This window comes from Gambusia affinis, linkage group LG11 (genome assembly GCF_019740435.1).
Source record: "Gambusia affinis linkage group LG11, SWU_Gaff_1.0, whole genome shotgun sequence".
NCBI lineage: Eukaryota > Metazoa > Chordata > Actinopteri > Cyprinodontiformes > Poeciliidae > Gambusia > Gambusia affinis.
This window is the reverse complement of record NC_057878.1, coordinates 19,492,885-19,511,527: the sequence shown is the minus strand read 5'-3', so window position 1 is coordinate 19,511,527 and position 18,643 is coordinate 19,492,885. Positions and strand designations below refer to the sequence as shown.

The 18,643-nt window shown below is 35.2% G+C and overlaps 1 protein-coding gene across 5 annotated transcripts; it reads right to left on the bottom strand.

The window, feature by feature from the left end:
• Window positions 1-653: 653 nt before the first annotated feature.
• On the bottom strand, window positions 654-17,196 carry pou1f1 (POU class 1 homeobox 1). 5 transcript variants are annotated; one of them, XM_044130819.1, is made up of 8 exons: window positions 14,913-17,193; window positions 14,690-14,779; window positions 12,944-13,105; window positions 12,258-12,356; window positions 6,341-6,601; window positions 5,995-6,159; window positions 4,844-4,904; window positions 654-4,751 (listed from the first exon to the last, which is right to left on the bottom strand). In XM_044130819.1, exons 2-8 carry the CDS (start codon window positions 14,754-14,756, stop codon window positions 4,511-4,513), a joined length of 1,056 nt encoding a protein of 351 aa, XP_043986754.1. In that variant the 5' UTR covers window positions 14,757-14,779; window positions 14,913-17,193; the 3' UTR covers window positions 654-4,510. The 5 variants fall into 5 exon arrangements, with proteins under 5 accessions (XP_043986754.1, XP_043986753.1, XP_043986752.1 ...); XM_044130818.1 differs by having other exon boundaries at window positions 14,690-15,131; window positions 15,515-17,193; XM_044130817.1 differs by having other exon boundaries at window positions 14,690-17,193.
• Window positions 17,197-18,643: the final 1,447 nt, after the last annotated feature.

Below are 18,643 nucleotides of genomic sequence, written 5' to 3'. Positions count from 1 at the left end.
TTTTGACTGATTGTTCCTTATATATGCTTTATATGTTGGGGGAGCTTTTTCCTTGGACTCTTTATAATTTAATATTCATAAGTGATTAAGTCTTAAGAGATTCCCAGATTAAGCTTCAGCAGCTTGAAGCCATTTGGACTCTATAAACTCTTCTCTAACTTTGGCTAAAAATGATTAAAAAGAACTTTGTTTTTAGATATAGACATAAACAAATTGCAGATGTTAATAGTTTTTAGTTCTTTAATTGCATTATCACTTTATGGGGTTCCCAAAACAGAATGACAATAAAAGTATTATATTTTTAGACATATTTTTCTGCTTTTTTAAAACTTTTATTATTTCATTTTCCAGAAATAACATCACAGGGAATGAAATAACCATCCCCTTTTTGCAAAAGCTTTGTTTTTCCTTATTTTAAAATGCGCATAAATATTAAATTGAAGTTCTGTAAAAATTGCAATTTCCTCTGGTATATTTAAATATATATATATATATATATATATATTTTTTTTTTTTTAAAAGGTCATACAACATTTGTGACTAAAGTTTTCTGCAGCTGGACTGAGTTCAAAGATGGCTCGTTAGATTGTAAAGTCTCCTGACTTGTATTTTTGCTGTATTGTTCTTACAAGAAACAAAGTGAGTTTGTTTGGGATCATTTATTTCAGTTTCAGCTTCTTACCCAGAATGCCTCAGTACATTTATATATACACCATTCCTTTGATTACATGATGTCAGTTCCATATGTTGGAAAAACAGCCAGAAACAATAATGTTACCACCCCCACATTACTCCAGAAAATGTTTTTGTGGTAATTTTCTTCTCCAAATATGGTATTTAAAAGGACATCTGAAGAGTTCAACTGAATGCATCTCATCAGACTTTATTCTACCAGTGTTACCTTGAACTGTCCAAATATTCTGCTGCTTATTTTCCCTATATATTTATTTATTTAATTTTGGCTAAAATGGCTCTCTGTACTGTGTCACTCTAAAGTCAGTGAGCTGTGGTGATGATCATTACTGGTGAGGCATTGGCTTTTCTGGAAACTTTTCCAGATTTAGAAAAAGTAAAACATCTAATGGAAATATCTAGATATATGCTTGACATATTATGGTAACTTGCTCTAGCATTTTGCATGGCATGAAATAATGCTTAAATATTGTGGAGGTTGGGACAATTCAACAGAGACCTGTATAATACATTTTGATCAACATGACAAAAGCAATTGAAAATGTAGGAAGAAGCAGAGAACTGAGCGTAGTAACCTGTCTGATGTCCAAAACCTTTGCAATTTGTTGAAAAGAACAAGAAATTATCTTTTTATGTGTACAATGACACTGATTTGAAAATTGAACAAGTAGTTTTGAGAATTTCAGTTCTGTTCTGAGAAATGCACCAACTCAGCGACTGAGAAAAACTGTAGTTTGGTTGTTGCTGACATCTAGTGTGAGTTTCATGTCAACATCCTTATTAGAAAAATGCTGAGAAAAATACTCACTTATAATGTATCCCTGTTGTAAGCCTAAATTCCTACAAAATATAGTTTGCACATTAATATATACAAAGAACGTTTTTTTTAGAAGTATGTTGACAAGCTAATGATTTTGGCTCATTTCTGTATATATGCCAGCCTTTACCAACATTTCCATCATATGGTGCCATTACAAAGACAGTTTAAAGATGAATTTGCAAGCAATGTAACTGGAGAGAGATAGGGTGAAATGCAATTATTTGGTAAGTGAATCAATTACAGTAATTCCAAAACCCTTATTTGCAATGCAGAGAGCAAACCAAGAAAGTTGAGCAACTGTTATTATTGTAAAAAGGATTCAAGTAAGTGATCATTTCTTCTGCAGTGTTGTGATTGTTTAAGGTAAAACATTTGGGTGCTGGGCTGGTGTCAGGACCTCAATGGTGCAGTTTCAACTCAAAGGAAAAATCAAGAAGAAAATAATATTCCACAAAATGTACGCCAGGACTGGACTCCAGGGCTGGTTAAATGTTTTGTTTTCTTGTAACATCTGAAAACAAAACATTTAACCAGCCCCGGTTAAATGTTAAAACTATGAACCTCACCATGAATCTTGTGTCATGCTGTGTGAATTGCCTGAGCACATTCTAGTCTGGGGATTGTCTCTTCTCTAAGGGAATGGACTTACAATTTTACCCAAAAACATTGCTACGAACAAAGACTTACAACGAAACATCGTCCAAGGGGAAAGTAGTGATGAGCAATGTTTTCCCCAGCATGGTTGTGGAGCATGTTCCAGGGAAAAATTGATAACTGAGTGGCTCAAGGTCAAATATAGAATTTGCCAGGGCATTATTCAGATCTTAATCCCACTGAGAACCTTTGCAATGCTTTGTATAAACTTGATGCATTTCTTAATAAAAACCTTTTGAACTGATAAAATGTTTATTATCCACTTCTGTGTACCATAAACATACAACATTGAAAGAAAAACGATTAAGCAAAACTGAAGCCATAAATCTGGAGCAACTACATTTGTCTTAAAGGTTTTGATCATGACTGCACAGCCACAGAATAACTTGACTTTTAGAGGTTGTTTACAGACAACTCTGAAAAAAACAAACAAAAAAAAAAAAAAAACAGACACCAGCATGGTTTGCACTGACAAAAGATTGCATGCATTCTTTAGTGAAAACAGTATTTTGTTGCTTAAGCAATATATATGAGAACTATGATGTGTTTCCTTCATGATAGCATCAAATATTTACATGGTATGACAGAAAGCAGGTAATAATAATTTGTTGAATTTAGCTTTGAAATTTCCTGCATTTTAACTATTCACGCAATCTCACATGTATAGAAAGTTAAAAGAGACCTTAGGACTAACTTATAAATTTGTAACACTACCCCTAGAGCCAGCATCTATAACACAAAGGCACTTTCACTCTTGCCAAAGAAGCTTTTCACCAAGTCTCTTTAAGGCATAACTTGTCTTTAACTTTTCACACCCTGAGAATTGCATTGGCAGTCCATAACCCTGCCGCATTTAATTCCCCTGGCAGCACTTGAGTTATATAACCCAACATAAGTCACAACGGAAACAGTTTGTCCCTGAATTAAGGCGTCGGCTGGTTTTATTTATGAATCCCCACTCTGTCTCCCTAATGTGTGCATTGATTTGATAATAGAGTCATAAAAACAAGACTTGGCACAGGTGAAATATTTCATCATAAAACTCAATTCACCGTTTGAACCTAGATTACATTCCAGTATCCACTACTCAGACAGCCTGTTCATTTTACCAAATGAGTACTGGACATTTTTTGCAAGAATAAAGAAACTGTCTATCAGTCTTGCTGACATTTTATGTAACATATATATCGATCTCATAAATCAATATCAAGCTGTTCCAGACCGCAGTTTCTCGCGCTTGATGTAAGTTGTAGTTACAGTTATACAAGGTCCAAACTGTCAGAGTTTGGACATTTTACATCAGTCAGTCCAACAGGGTCAGGGTCAGCGCTGGCTGATGATTCCCATTGTATGACACGTTAAAGCAACACAAAGCAACACCAAAATCAAAACATCTCAGAAATAACAGACTAAAAAGCTCTATACTGTCTAAAAGTTTGATATTTAACTCTAAATTGTCAATCAAAAAACAAATTACAGCAAAACATATGAAATATATTAGTTTTCAAATAAATAGGTTGTTGTCAAAATTGAAATATATATTATAGAGGTTTTTTTTAATTTCAGCTACATTTTTTCAAGTAGTTTGATTAAGATAGGGCAAGACAAAACATCCGAATGAAGAGCATAAATATGTCAAAAAAGAGATAGATGGAAATTTCATCAATATTTTTTTTTTCACTTTTTCTTGGAACAAATAAGCACAAGCTGAAGGACAGTGTGGAAGATTAAAGCTTTCAGAAAGGCACTCAGCTGATCTTTAAAGGCACGGTGCCTTCAGAGAAAATCAAATTGGGTGATTAGCTTTTACTGTGGTTCAGTGTGGTTCATTTTAAATGAGCTTCAACTGAAAAAAATAAATTAATAAATAAAAAAATCTGTCTTCAGGTGTGCAAAGCCACTGGAGGCATACCTGAACAGATTTGCTGCTGTAACAATTAAAGTTGGTTCTCAAATGTATTACCTCAGTAAAGCTGAGAAAAAACACACAATAAAAAACTCAGACTTGATGCCATCTGTTAAAAAGTGTGAATATCATTTGTCATTTTCCTTTCACTTCATAATTTGGTACCATTTTGTGTTTTTTCTCGATGAATAATGTGTTGTATGAAGGTATGGATATTTTTTGCAAGGGACTGTTTAACTGAATTAATTTCTAATAGATTTCAGTACATTCATAGTTAATACAAGAAACACAAGGAATGTTTTTATACAAAGGTTTTTGTAAATGCTTTTCCATTCCTGAATGTTTCTGAATTTATTTACTGTTGGAGCTGTCAGGAAAGTTGTGGTCATGAAAGAGCCTCCGTCGCATTAGCTCAGAAGCCACTTTAGCACTTCAGTTTACGTAAGTGGTCTTTGGGTTTTACTTATTTGTGTGAGACAGTTTGGACTGATTTTGGTCAAGCAGGAGCTCAGGCTGAGGCTTGTTTTGACACGTTTCTCTCTTTGGCGTCTGTTGCAAAACCAGACTCTGACCACCTCCTTCTCCAGATGGAGGCCTATGGCTATCCGGGCTATTTCCTGAGAGGATGGCTTAGTTTTCTCCACAAAGCTTCGCTCCAGGGCTTCCTTTGCTCCCAGGCTGCAGAGTCACACAGGGAACAAAAAGCAGAAAGCAAAATCCTTAAACACTGAGTGAATTGGATGGTTTTACATCATCCTCACAAAGTATACCTGATGGTTGTTCTCCTTTTCCTCTTCCGCTCATTCATTCCAGTTTTATCACTGTACAACGCTACAAGGAAGTCAAAGAGTATTTTGTCATTGAAGCTTATGAATAATTGAGAAAAACATTCAAATGCTACAAAATTCAAGCAAAGCTTTGTTCAAATTTCTCAATTAATTATGTCGCTTCTCACTTTGACTGAATACGTATTAATTAATTAAACGTCAGTTGACTTAGCTCTCTCAAATAGCAGCAGATATTTGTTCTTTTTTAAGTTCTGCAAAATAAATAAATGATATGTGAAATCAATCAACAGCAGGAATGAAACAAATACGTTACATTTAAGTCTGTAATTACATTAACCCAAAGAGAAACTTTTGACGACATAAGAAAGATTTATTCTATCGCTTCAACTCAGTTATTTTCATAGTCATGTAAGTTGAAAATTATGTTTCCCTTTTTCAAAACCTGATTTATCTATTAACATATTTAGACACTTACATACTGTTTCAGTACAGATTACTTCAGTTTATCTCTTGGCATTTACATTCTGCTGATACTTTGAGATTTCAACAAGAAAAATCTTTACTAGGATTCTTTTTTAAATCCTAATAATATTCTTGCCATAGAATGTTTTCAATACAATACCAAGGCTACAATTTAAAGCCATTTTAAATCTATACTTTGCATATATTTTCTTTTTGTAAAAAGTGAAAACAGTATATTATTGGCTTCCATTTCATAGATATGAATTACTTTGTGTTGATCTATCACATCAAATCTCTAAAACACACCAAACATATTTGCCACAACATGACAACATAAACAAAAGTGTGAGGGGTGTGAAGACTTTTCCCATGTACTGTATATATATTTTTTAGAAATCATACTTTTGAGATGTTGCATAATCCCTTTTCTCAAATGAAAACTAAGCTTCTATTTCAGATGTCTTCTTGTTCATCTTCAGAAAAAAGCCATGATACACTGGTAAAAATGGAACAAGAACGTACTTTTTTAGCATCTCATCCTAGTAATACCACTTATATAAAATACTATGGCAACAAATCAAAGGTGCAGGTTTAATGTTACTGGATAAAGATGACACCTACTGTAAATAAACACTGTATGGGGGATGATGGAGTGGATTTGTGTGACTCACCACCAGCCAGCTCAGCCTCGTCAAGCCATTTTGCCAGAATGGCCTTGAGTTTGCAGGCGTTCTTAAAGCTCAGCTGCAAATTTTCAAAGCGGCAGATCGTGGTCTGGCTGAACTCTGAGCCGTGCACTGCGGCAAGAGCCTCGCCTACATTAGTCTGAGTGTAGCCTGGGGTCAAAATAAAATAGAAACAGCAATGCCTCACAGAATGCAGTCAGCAGTGGGGAAGCAAGATGATTGCCGAAAAGAAGAAGAAAAAAAAAACATCCAGAAAGAATAAAAACAGAGCAGAACAAAACAAAGCAAAATTTAGACGAATATGTTGCAGGTTGTTGTAGGTTGTACTCACCCAGTTTGATCCGGCGTATTTTGAAGTCATTAGCAAACATTTCCAGTTCTCGTATCTGTGGGGAGTCCATAGGTGGAGCTTCTTCCTGCTCCCGCATCCCTTTCCGCTGTGCGTCACCTTTCACTTCTCCGCCAGGGCCCCCAGAGACCTCGTCAGCTGAAAGGAGTGTAGACGGCAGCGAGGAAAAACCGTGGCTTAAAGCACAAGAGCTGCTACTGAGTCCATGATCTGGGAACTTATATATGCAAGGAGTCAGAGAGCCTGCAGAGAGGAAAATATGACAGAAAGAGATGATGTGTTGAAGCTATGACACTTAGAGACGACAAAGACTGGCAGAAAGCTTCTGAAAGTTGTTACGCCACGAGCCATATTTGAGTTCTTGTTCATTCTATTTTGCAAAAATATGTCATGCACAGTCTGTTTAAAATGTTTCTTTGAACAGCAGGCTTGAACTTTAACTAGGCCATTCTAAAATATGAGTACATTGATCTACGGACTTCGATGGCCTCTGACAGGTTTTTCTCCTGCAACGCCTTGTATTTATCTACTTCATTTTATGGACTCTGGTAAACTTTCCTGTCTATGCTGAACTAGCACATGCACTAAGACTGATACTGCCACCACTATGTTTCACCATAAGGACAGTGTTGTTAGGCTGATTTTCAATGGAAATTGATTTGTACAAAATACAAAATTTTGCACACAAAATTTAGTATGCAGACCTAAAGGTTTAAGTTTTATTTGGTGTGTTCTTTGAACTCCATGATGCTGGTTTTACACTATTGTTCTGAAGTCTGCACAGTACAGCGGGGGTTTTTATCAGTGTCTCTAAAAAATGATTAGTCCTCTAAATGTTTAGAGTCTTTTATTGGAAACCAGGACTTGAGTTTCTTTTGCAAAGTCTCTGAGAAGAATGATTGCAGTTTTATGAGCTTGATTGAATGTGTTTCGCTGATAAACACCTCATAATGACAATTTCCACCCTTTAGTGAATAGAAGGTTTAAACCTAATTAGCGCCTCCCTCTTCATCTTCTTTTCGTGAAACAGCATGTAGACTTAAGCTATCATTATTGCATCTACAGCCAGGCACACACACAATCAGCGCCCACCGCTGTGCTTGTGGAGATATTTGTTGTGCGAAATTGGTTCTCTTTTTGAAGCTGCACACTTGGGTGACAGCTGAGCCAGTTCAATTTACTGATAAAAACTGAGTGCGGAGTCTGAACAAGGTAGTCTGTGACAGGAGTGCTAAATTAATCTCAATGTATTTTTTAGGGGACGTGCTGAATAGCTATTCTTTTCCCTGTCACTTAGCACAATATGCTGGAGTTTACAGGTAATTTAACAAAACTCACCTTTGGCTTCAGGATTACCATGCACAGATGAGTTCCCTGTTTGCACCTGTCTTTTAAAACTGCATTCTGATGAAATACAACAAAGAAAATCCACTGCTTCTATTAAATATTTTTACTATGGCTGTTAAAATAAAGTACTTCAGAGTGGAGGTGATGGCTCTTGCTGGTAATTATGTATGACAGATTAATGACAGACATCTTTCAGAGAGTCATGCAGGAGGAATCAGATGCTATGATTTGTTTCAGCTTCAGAGAGAAACATGATGGCCAGTTGTCTATGAAATGCATAATTCTAATTGTATGAGAACAATTATAAAACAGTTGTTCTACCATTTTATTTATGTATAGACAAATTTTATTGTAGTTCTGTTCCCCTTTTTTCATGTTGGCTTGATAATATAGCAAATATGTTTACTGATATTTTAAAATGAAAAGTGAGAATAGTTTGAATGTTCACAGGGTTTAAAATTGTGCATTTGATGCTTGGTTAACTGTGTATTAACAACTAGAAAAAATTTCACACTCTTTGTGACCATCAGCACGGTTTTGTAACAATTACTTCTGTCATCCTAGCATCCCTCACCTGCCTCCCCTGACCGCACGTCACTGATCAGTATAGTTATTTAAAAAGAAATACATAAATACACACACACACACACACGCACACGCACGCACGCACACATGCCTAACACACATGCATATATTTGCCATGACAAGAAAGTTTTGTTCACGATTTTACAATAATGTATATGTATTATACCATACAACAATCCAGATATAATTTAATCAAAAATGAATGCAGATTGTTTCATGTGCAGTTAACCCTAAAAAACAAAAACACAAGTTCAAATGCAAAGTTAAAAACAGATCCGACTGATTTTGGTAAATGTCTGGCTGGCACTGCAGACACACCTCGTAAAAAACAGTCGCCTCCCAAGTCTTTATCAATTCTTTCCGTTCAGACACAGGAGCCTAACCCTGCAGCTATTCAGGGAGAGACAGGATATTGCCTGGACAGCATGCTGCCATCACATTACAATGCCTGCCTGTAAAATTATTGTTAAAAAGTGTTATCTGATATATGTAATAGATAATCTATTCATGAAGGTGTGCTTTTGTACCGTGACAAATGTGTTTATATTACTGACATTTTCAAAATGTACTGTTTGTGCTGTTATTCACACAATTTTATGATATTACATCCAAACTGAATATTAGACAGCTTTAACAAATCACCATTAATCCTGATCAATGTCATTATGACCTTGCAACTTCAACACTTGTGGATGGATGGTTTCTGAGGCAGATAGGTTTCCTATCAAGGCAATTTGTAATCTCCACTTAGTTGTGCCACGTAGTGATTAAATTATTTACTAGTTACATAACTTCTGAGGGCAATTAGTTACAATAAATTTTATTCTGAGGTATCAAATAAAGGTGAAAGGAAATTTGACATTTTTATTTGTATAAATTTTAAAGACATTTTTTTTCTTACCACTCCCCATTTGTCCCCTATTCACATCTGCAATATAAAATTTCAAAGAAAATATATGAAATTGTTGTGCTTGTTACTTGGTAAAATGTGAAAAGGTTCAAGAAGTATGCATTTGTTAGTCATTATGATGACTGAAACTCTAAATTTAGAAACTGCTCCTACTGAATGGATCTGTTCAACAAGCTCAACAAAAGAGAATGTGTTGCTTTCACCGGCTCTTTGCATTGTTCAACGGAAACTAAATTCAAGTCAGAGCGCAACATCACAAAGAAGATAGTTATTTTCTTTCTTGGGAGAAACTTTTCTTTTTCACCCTAGAGAATAAAAATAAATAAATTTTTACTTAACACACCTTAAGGTATTTTTTACCCCCCCACACTGAGCTGGTAAGAGAAAGTGGACCTTTCCTTGGCTCTACCTAATGCATCCAGTGATGTTCCCTGGGGAAACAGCTATGCTACAGCGAGCACGGTAGTTGTTTGTGTGCTATGCAGACGTACCGGGCAGCAGTCACTCCCCACCACCCTCCCACCATTACACAAGTGGACTCACTGGCTGTATGAAAGCTTCTTGATAGCCTTTTTGCCAGAGATTTGTTCTTTCCTTAAGCAAAACCAAAAAGCAGAAAAAAAATTGAAAAGTGCATAAAATAGGCATTGCAACAGCTACACTTGAATGCATATTCACAACAGTTCTCTTTTAATAAGATTTGATTTTGTTTTGTTTTGTTCCTTATCAAACAGTGCCGATTTGTTATCCTTCTAAAAACTGGGTGTACTCTACGTCAGGTTTAACTTTCGTTCTTTCTTTATCTGTTTTGCCAATCAGCTACATTAAAGACGTAATAAGATATTTGACTTGACAGGATGGTGCACTGTAGGGGTAGCTGTAGAAACCTTTCAGATATACTTCCAACCAGTAAAAACCTTTTGGTTAATGTATATTATTTCAAACGTATATCTGCCAGGTGTATGAATAATTTAAGGCTGAAGTCTTGCTCTTAAGTCAGAATTGCTGCATAGATCCATGTGTGTATTCACTGAAAAGTGCATAATATGCATTAGAGTTCTACCTTGCAAATAGGAAAATATCTAAATTGGGTGCACCATGGAGAACATTTTTTCTGAGCTATAAGGGTTTAAAGATTGGAGTAAGGGTGCTGAAGCTCCTTTCTAAATCCAAAATTTTAATATCAAATACCTGAAATGACAAAAAGAGCTAAACTCTTTTGTCCAGAAAGAATTTACAAATGATTTGCTCTCAATGTTATGCTAGTTGGTCTGCTCAGAGTTACCAAATAGCTGCAAATATTTTCTAAACTTATTTTGACATGAGGAAAATCTGAAATAGTCAACGTTATTTTCCATTACCCTTGCATTTAACAGCCATCAGTATTGTGTTTTTCCAACTGATTTAATTACTACTAATGGAACAATTTAAACCCATATATTTCACCATAATGTATAATTTTATTTGTCTTGGTAATTCACTTTAATGAATTGCTATAATTAGAAAATGTCCTAAGTCCCATGTGTAATTTAATTTAATGGGATTAAGATTTTCTTGAAGATTTTATATTACAACCTTTTCCCCTTGATTGTTTATCAATTTACTATTGAGTCAATTTAGCACTATCAAAATAAAAAAGCTATCACCCCTCATCAAAATAAATTAACACTGAAGCTGCTGTCATTGCTTTTGACTTTATGGTAGCATACTTGCAAACATACCTCACATTTTCTTTACATCACTGTCATATTTTTTAAACTAATGCCTGACCATCCTGGAATGAAAATCCAACGTTCTACATACTGCTAAGAATGCTCCTGGGAGTTTTTCTTCAGCTGAACAAACAGCAGAAAGCTCAGAATGATGTCAGACAGAGTCAGCAGTGATTCAGCATGCCTGAATCTTCATCAGCACAGGCAGAAGAAAACTAGACTCTAAAGAACAGCAAAAGGTGCAACAATGACCCTGCTTAGTATTCTATAACTAATGCACAAAAAAAAAGCAAATCTGAGGCTCAAAAAGGTCTTGTTTTTATATCTGACATTTTTCACAAGTCACAACAATACCAACTCTATATCCTTTCTTGAGCCATAAATCTCTTTGAGCAAATTGAATAAAGCCACATTTTTGTGATTCATGAGAGGTGACTATCCACACCAAGATCCCACTTTAACGCTTCATTCACATCTCATTACATTCCTTACTGATATTTCTTTATGATGTGGCCTGTCAGTCCACCTAATGGTAATACTTATTTCTTTTCATGTGAATCAATATCTCTTTGTGCTGACATGTATTAATCCAAATACCTTCATTTTGTTCCTTTCTTTAAAGCCTTTCTTTAAAGGCAACAAAATCTACACACAGGTCTATCTTTAGTGGCCTGATTTCGCCATTTATTCACTTGCCAGAAGAAAATCTAAGATCATTGAAGTGACAAATTAGTCTTCCTTTCTCCCTGTGGTACGGAAGGTGTGCCTCTTTAATTTCATCTTAATGTCCTTTAAGCACAGTCTTTGACAGCATAAATGGATCAATACTGTCAAATTGTTCCAGATAGACAATGGATGTTGCTAAGATAGACCTCAAATAATTAAAGCCATTAGGAAGTAATGTCAGAAGCAACAGAAAACATTGACAACAAATGTAAATTGTTTTCAGGGAACAGGCGTCTTTAGGTCTGAAATTATTGCTTAACAAATTATGAAAAGTTATATTCTAAATATATATAAATATTCTTTAGAAATTTGAATGAAGCATTGTTCTACAAATAGAAAGAGTAAAAACCTGCACTGAAACGTTTGCCCCTGCTGAATACCTAAATACCTCAGCTCCCGAGAGGATTAAAAGGAATTAGGAAGACATTTGTCAGTTTTAGTCAGCTGCAGCACCAGATTGTTCAAAAAAAGATAATAAAGTCCTGAATTAATTTTATCTGACAGCAAACTTGAAACTAATCACAAAGTAAACACATTTCCTGCCTAATTTAATAGAATTAGCTTACAAGCGAGGGAATGAGTGAATGTGCAAGTGTGTGCAGAGTGTGGATCTGTTTACCTTGTAATGGATTTGCAGCACTCACCATGTTGGGGTGAGGGACACCACAGGTCTGCAGGATACGAGTCTGAGATAAACTAGCAGAAAGCATCTCCTGGGCTACAGGGAAAACAAGCACGCAATATCAACTTCAATTATTTTTTTTCCAAGTTTAAAAATGTTTAAGCAGAAGCTGTGCCATATTATCATCATGCCAATTTTTTTACAAATTATTTATACCCATAGACACTCTGATGAACTTAAACAAAGTAAAGTACAAGTTTAAAACTGCCTTTGTCAAATAAATGGTTATGTTGTGCCAATAATTGAGCCACTAATATGTTTTTTTTTTTTTCTGCACTGAACAAATGCAGTAAAATTGAACATTTTCTTGTGAGTCAAGACTTCTCAAACATCTTTGCCATGAAGTGCAGAGGGGGTCATCATGCTATAATTTTCTGAGTTACTTTCTAATATCTTACAATGTATGGCTTCTGACACAAACACTTATTTGAGTTAGCTGTCTACTGAATTGATACATAGCATTTTTTACAGTATGTCTACTCTAATTGAGTAGTTGTACAGCAGATTGGCCATTTTTGCATTTGGATAAAACTGGTGTGAAATAACAGCGTACATTTTTCCTGTTTTTGATCATTTACTAACTAAGAACACTAATTTGAAACTCTTTGACCTCATTTGCTCACCTGTCATCATGCCGTAGGTTGCTTGCTGGTTGCTGTAATGACAAGGGGCGACTGGGTAATGCAAACTTGGAGGAGCGTTACTGAGCGCATTCCCAAGAGAGGAAGTGGACAGGTGCATGTGGGACCTCTTAGAGGTCTGACCCAGGGACAATCCTGACGATACTGATGCAGACAACCAAAAAAAAAAAAAAAAAACCTTTTTTTATTTCCCACACAGAAAACAATGGTCTAAATACAGAGGCATTCAGCTCATTCACTAAATGTTGCCATGTCACTGATGTCTGATAATTTACAACACAAATAGAAATGTTAGACTTTGATAAACAATTAGAAATATTTTATATATTAAACTTACATTTTCATATCATGTTGAATAAGATTGAATAATGTATCAAACAGTGACTTCATAAAAACTTAAGTTTTTCCTCCAGATTCAAGTTAAAGCCATTTTCATTCAAAGGGTTATTAGTCACATATAATTATAACATCTATCCTAATAGTCTGGTAAGAGAAGAAAATTGTTTTTAATAAGTTGTACAGTTTACCCTAATCCAGAAATAATAGGCATTACAAGGATTTCTGAGCTGTTTTACTGATTTATTACTCATTGCCTATACTGCTGTGCGATGATACTGAGAGGAATGCAGATTTGGTGACAAAACAAGACACACGCTTTGCTGATGGCTTTTATCAAAAGCTCTGATTTGCATGTCGCTGTAAATGATCTTGCTAACCACATAATTATTCATGGTTCATCTTCAGGCAGATTTTTTTTAGCTCACTCCAGGCACTAATGAATGCTCCATGCCATTGTTAAGATCAACACAAAGTACTAATGGCAATGTATTTCATTGAAAACAAAGATTAAATACAGTATCATTTTTTGGCTTTCTATCTGGTCTTACTTATGAAATATATGTGTTTTTACATGTTCCTTTTTTTGCATCTGTTACATGAACATGTTCTGTATGATCTCATCCCATCTCTTGTGAGTCTTTAAAATGTTTTTCCACAATGTTCCATCATAAAAAAGAGTGTGGGAAGATTGAAACAATTATCCCCAGATTGCTGGGCCAAAGTAACATATTAGATACATTTAAAATAAAAAGAAAATAGCATCATTCCTAGCGTTTCTCATTCTTCAAAGAGCCCAAAGTTTCATTAAATTTACTGGAAGGAATAAGTTTTGATTAGACTTAAACACTTATGTGTGTCTTAAATTGCCAATAGATAATTTAAGAATTAAATCAAGTAATATTTACAAATAAATTAAATAAACCTTTATTACGATAAAGAATTTTATCGGTTATTATTTCTTAATAGGCATTAACGGACAAAGTGCCATCTAACCAGAGGTTTAAAGAAATTATCTTTACCCCAGCATGTACCTGTGATAAGAGTTATGATTAGTTAGATATGCCTGAAGGGATGTCGATGCTAAGGTAATCAATTGTTCATATCTTTCCTGGAAGAGAAGGATTAGAGCGATTGTTCTTGGCCTTCACTGCCACAGCTGGGATTTAGAATCTCAACAACACAATGTGGATTAAGGTTCATGTTAATTACACTTTCAAAAGCATTGCTGCGAAGCGTTTTTGTAGGCTTTTTTTGTTTAAAAAATTATAGAAGCTTAAAAGACAAAGACATCAATTGAGCAAAAATAATTTAGAGATAACCCCAACAATAGAAGTATCATCTCAAAGAAAGCGCATAACAAGTAGGAAGAATATTATGGACTTGATTTACCTGCAGAAACCATACTGTGAGCATGGGATGTGGCTGGTAAACAGTCACCGGTGGAGCCATGGTGCATGAGGATTGGTAAGGGTGAATCGCCTGCCAGCGGGGTGAAGGAATCAGCACCAAATCCCTGACACGCCATGTTTCTTTGGCTTTCTTTAGCTGTCTTAGTGTTAACTGTTGTTTGTCTCTTAAAAAGCTTTCTTTCATTTAAAGCACAATAACTCACTTTATTTGGTCTTGTCTTCCATTGATGTTTTCTTCTCTAAATTGCATTCCTAAAATCTGTCATCTTGCCTTCTTTCTTGAGATTCCTTCTTGTCTTCTTTGGCCTCTCTTGTTCTGCTGTCTTTTTCTGGCTGCGTTAGTTGTCTTACACCTCGAGTATGGTCTTCTGTTCTTGTCCTTTTTTCTCTGGCTCAGTCAAGCATGCATTTCCCTTGAGACACTTGGGAATATGAGGGAAGAAAACTGCGAGAGGTTACTCTTTAAAGTTTTAAGCAGAACCCTACCCTCAAACGAGGTGAATACCAAAATGGTTCATTTTCGATTTTAAATCACTATTACACCTGCTGAAATGTGAGTCTCCTCTAATGAGAGCTAAACAATGCAGCCCTGCCGGTCTGTTATAACCTTCGTCGATCAATGGAAGTCAGCATCTGTCATGCCCTCAGCATTTTTCTGCCCTAGACTACTGCAGGTATTTATATCCCACCTACATCAAACCAACCCCTCTCACAACCTATGAGATTCCCCGTTTCCTGTCTAGCTGCTCTCCCCCCACCTTTCAATTCTATGTCAGTGCTGTAATTGCTTGTTGTTTGTACTTACCTATGTTCTTCTCATCCCGTTTCCAAATCCAGGATTAGGGTACAGAGCTGCCGAGAAACCTGATCTCCTCTTCCTCCCTGCCCCTTTACCTCCATGTCTTTCTGTCTCCATGATTACAAGATTGTGAAGAAACAATAGCAAAGTAAAGCAAACACAAAAATTCTATAGTTTCTTAATGTTTATTTGGAAATACAAGTTAGCAAATGACATTGGTTGAAATTTTTACTACCCATAGAAGTAGAGTTCAAAATGAATTCAGTTCCCTGAACATATAAACCTTAAATCAGAGCATCATTTACAACTTGTTTTGTTTGTGAAGTAATAATCTTCATATAACAGTAAAGGAAAAGCATGACCACCTAAAGCTTGTTCAGAAAGAAAGATCTGAACTCTTAGTTCTCAAAAAAAAGGTCCCAGATCTTATTTGTATGGCCTCATAATAGTTTTCATACACTGAACATTTACAGATTTTTTTTTTTGTTATAGTTACAAACATGAATGTAATTTATTTATTTTTTCATGTGCACAGACTGAAGGAAAGTGCAGCATTTTCTCTACTGCTTTGTAAAACGACTCAATTCTGTCAGATTAGATGAAAAGCAACATTCTGTGTTCATCTCCATCAATTTCTACTACTATCTACTAGCTACTTTCACATTCACAACACAATTCACAACAGATATTTTGCATGTTAATATGTCTCTTAAATTGCTACTGGGAAGTAAAAACAATTTTTTCCATAATTTTCTTAACAAACTTCTGAAAAACATCACAGAACAACTGTAATTACTATGAAATTATATTATAGAAAGGTAGACTTTCTTTTACTAATTATGTAATTTCTGAAGACAATTATTAACAATCAAGATCATTTATGTATGAGAATAAAGAGTTTGGGACCAAAGCACACCCCAAGTTTCAGATTTTTACTTTATATAATTTTTTAAGACAATGACTTACCTTAGCACCACTTCACATATATGCACTATTACATTGTACACAAAGGTTTGTCCCCTTAATGTGACAAAATGTTGAAAGTTTCACTGTAGCATCTTGATGTTTTGACTTGTTTAAAGCTGTGAAATTAATGTCTCTCTCCTTTAGGTGTACTTTAACTCTTCCAACCCCGTTCCATTAAATTTCATCAATGAGAACATTGAAGTAGATGCTTATCACTCTGTAGAGTTTATGACTAAATTCATAATGCAATTACAAAATGAGTGTTAACTTAAATGATGAAGGTCAAGTTTGGGATTTCAAAAGCAGTTTGTAGGACTGATTGAACCTAATAATCCCAACTGATTGAAACTAATAATTCCATTTTATTACACAAGATACTAAGAAAGAATCTGTCCTCTCTGCAAAGCTGTAGTTATACTCTGCTCTCATGTTAGCACATATGAAGCCAGGTTTTTAGAATTTATTTTTAAGAAGCAAAATATGTGCTGCAAAACTGTGGAAGCAAGCATTACGCCTGTGTAAAAGACTCATGTGGCTTCCATCTGGGGATAATGATCTCAAACACGTCAAAATTCCTAATGATTTATCTCTGCAAGTGCAGGGAAGGTGTTTTTCATATCCTCTTTATTTTGTGAGATTAATATAGAGTGATATCTGTGGATAAACTCTGAAAAAGCACTTTATGCAAATGCAGAAGGATTTGAAAGTTAAAGTCAAAAATGACTTGTTCCTGAAATACAGGTGACAATCCTTTTATTATCATTTAAGATGTGTTACAAATAAATTACAATCCAAGTATTCAAATGTCTTGATTGCTATTTTTGAAATTGTAAAAGCTAGAGCCAATTTAAGTTGAAATACTTTTGAACAACTTTTATGAACATGTTTCTTTAACCACACACCTTGTTTTGCGGGAGCTTTGGGACATTAATTGCCTTTGTTTTTGTTTCAGGTTGATGCAGACTGACCTGGAGTTCTGACCTCAAAGAGTCCTAACCTAAACAGAGTTACTGTCTGAGAAGATAGGTCACAATTACCAGTGTTTCAGAGCGGTGTATGTGTTGTGCCTTGGATGCAGAGAGCTCTAGGTTAAGACAATGGGTCTCATCAGTGTGAATAGAGGTTAATCTGAAGAGTGTGACCACCATGCACATTCTGTTGTGTCTGCATTTGTGTTTATCCTTAGCTCTGCATCACTATTGAGGGTGTAGGTGGGCACCAGGTGGAAAAGAACTAGTGGGTGGCGAGCACGATTCAGCTTGCTTAAGTGCATGCAAATTTAGAGAGAATCCACAAGCAATGTTCCTCCTTGGAGTAGGACCTGACACAAATGATCTAGAATGAGTTTAGTCGTCCTTTTAATCCACCTAAAATAAGCAAAATTATAGGAGAAACTCTTAACTTGTGTTGATTCAAATTTACATTTTCATAAATGCAAGTATCAACCCCCAAACAATATGTAATACAGTCATTTTTGCCACTGATTTATTTTTTATTAAACTCCAATATTTTCAGAATTTAACCAAACAAAACTATCACAAAACAAAAAACTAAGCACTATTATCATTGAATAAATCATAGCTGAATCTAAAATGCTACAAAAACAACTGACTGTGATGGTGATACAAAAAAAAATCTCACCAATACCAGAATCATCCTTAAAATATATTTTTTTATGTCTTCTTTGTTTAAGCCAAGAACTCCCACTCAAGCTGTAGACCAAGGTCCCAGCTGGTGAATGCATGACTATTTGTACACTGTGAGAGAAAACCATCATTGTTTTAAGCAAGTTTTATGCAGAAGGTATATTCTAATTTTTATGTGAGTTTTCACAGAAAAAAATGATCATTCAGAGTCTGTAATAAGTATATTTTGGATGGCAGACGTATTTGAACACTATGAGATTGGTGACCAAAATCTCATAATTTTCAGCTTCATCAGTCCTGAATGGTCACTGACCAGCTAGAAGCTCAAAACTGTGACTATTTTTCTTTTTTGATCCGTGAATGAACTATTTTGAGCTCCTGCTAGCTGGTGCGGACAACAGCACTCTTCATTGTAGAAGCTGTTACAGAATGAAGATTGATACTTTGCTCTTTTTATTATCAGTGATACATTTAAAATGAAGTCAGGGGAAAAACCACACTGGAAGAAGTTATTTTAAAGAGG

Coding starts and splice junctions, on each gene's coding strand:
- pou1f1 (XM_044130817.1), bottom strand. CDS start 14,825: ATGGCGTGTCAGGGATTTGGTGCTGATTCCTTCACCCCGCTGGCAGGC. Junction 4,905..5,994: donor CGAGGCTGAGCTGGCTGGTG/GTGAGTCACACA, acceptor ACTTCCTTGTAG/CGTTGTACAGTGATAAAACT. Junction 4,752..4,843: donor AAAAGGAGAACAACCATCAG/GTATACTTTGTG, acceptor GTGACTCTGCAG/CCTGGGAGCAAAGGAAGCCC.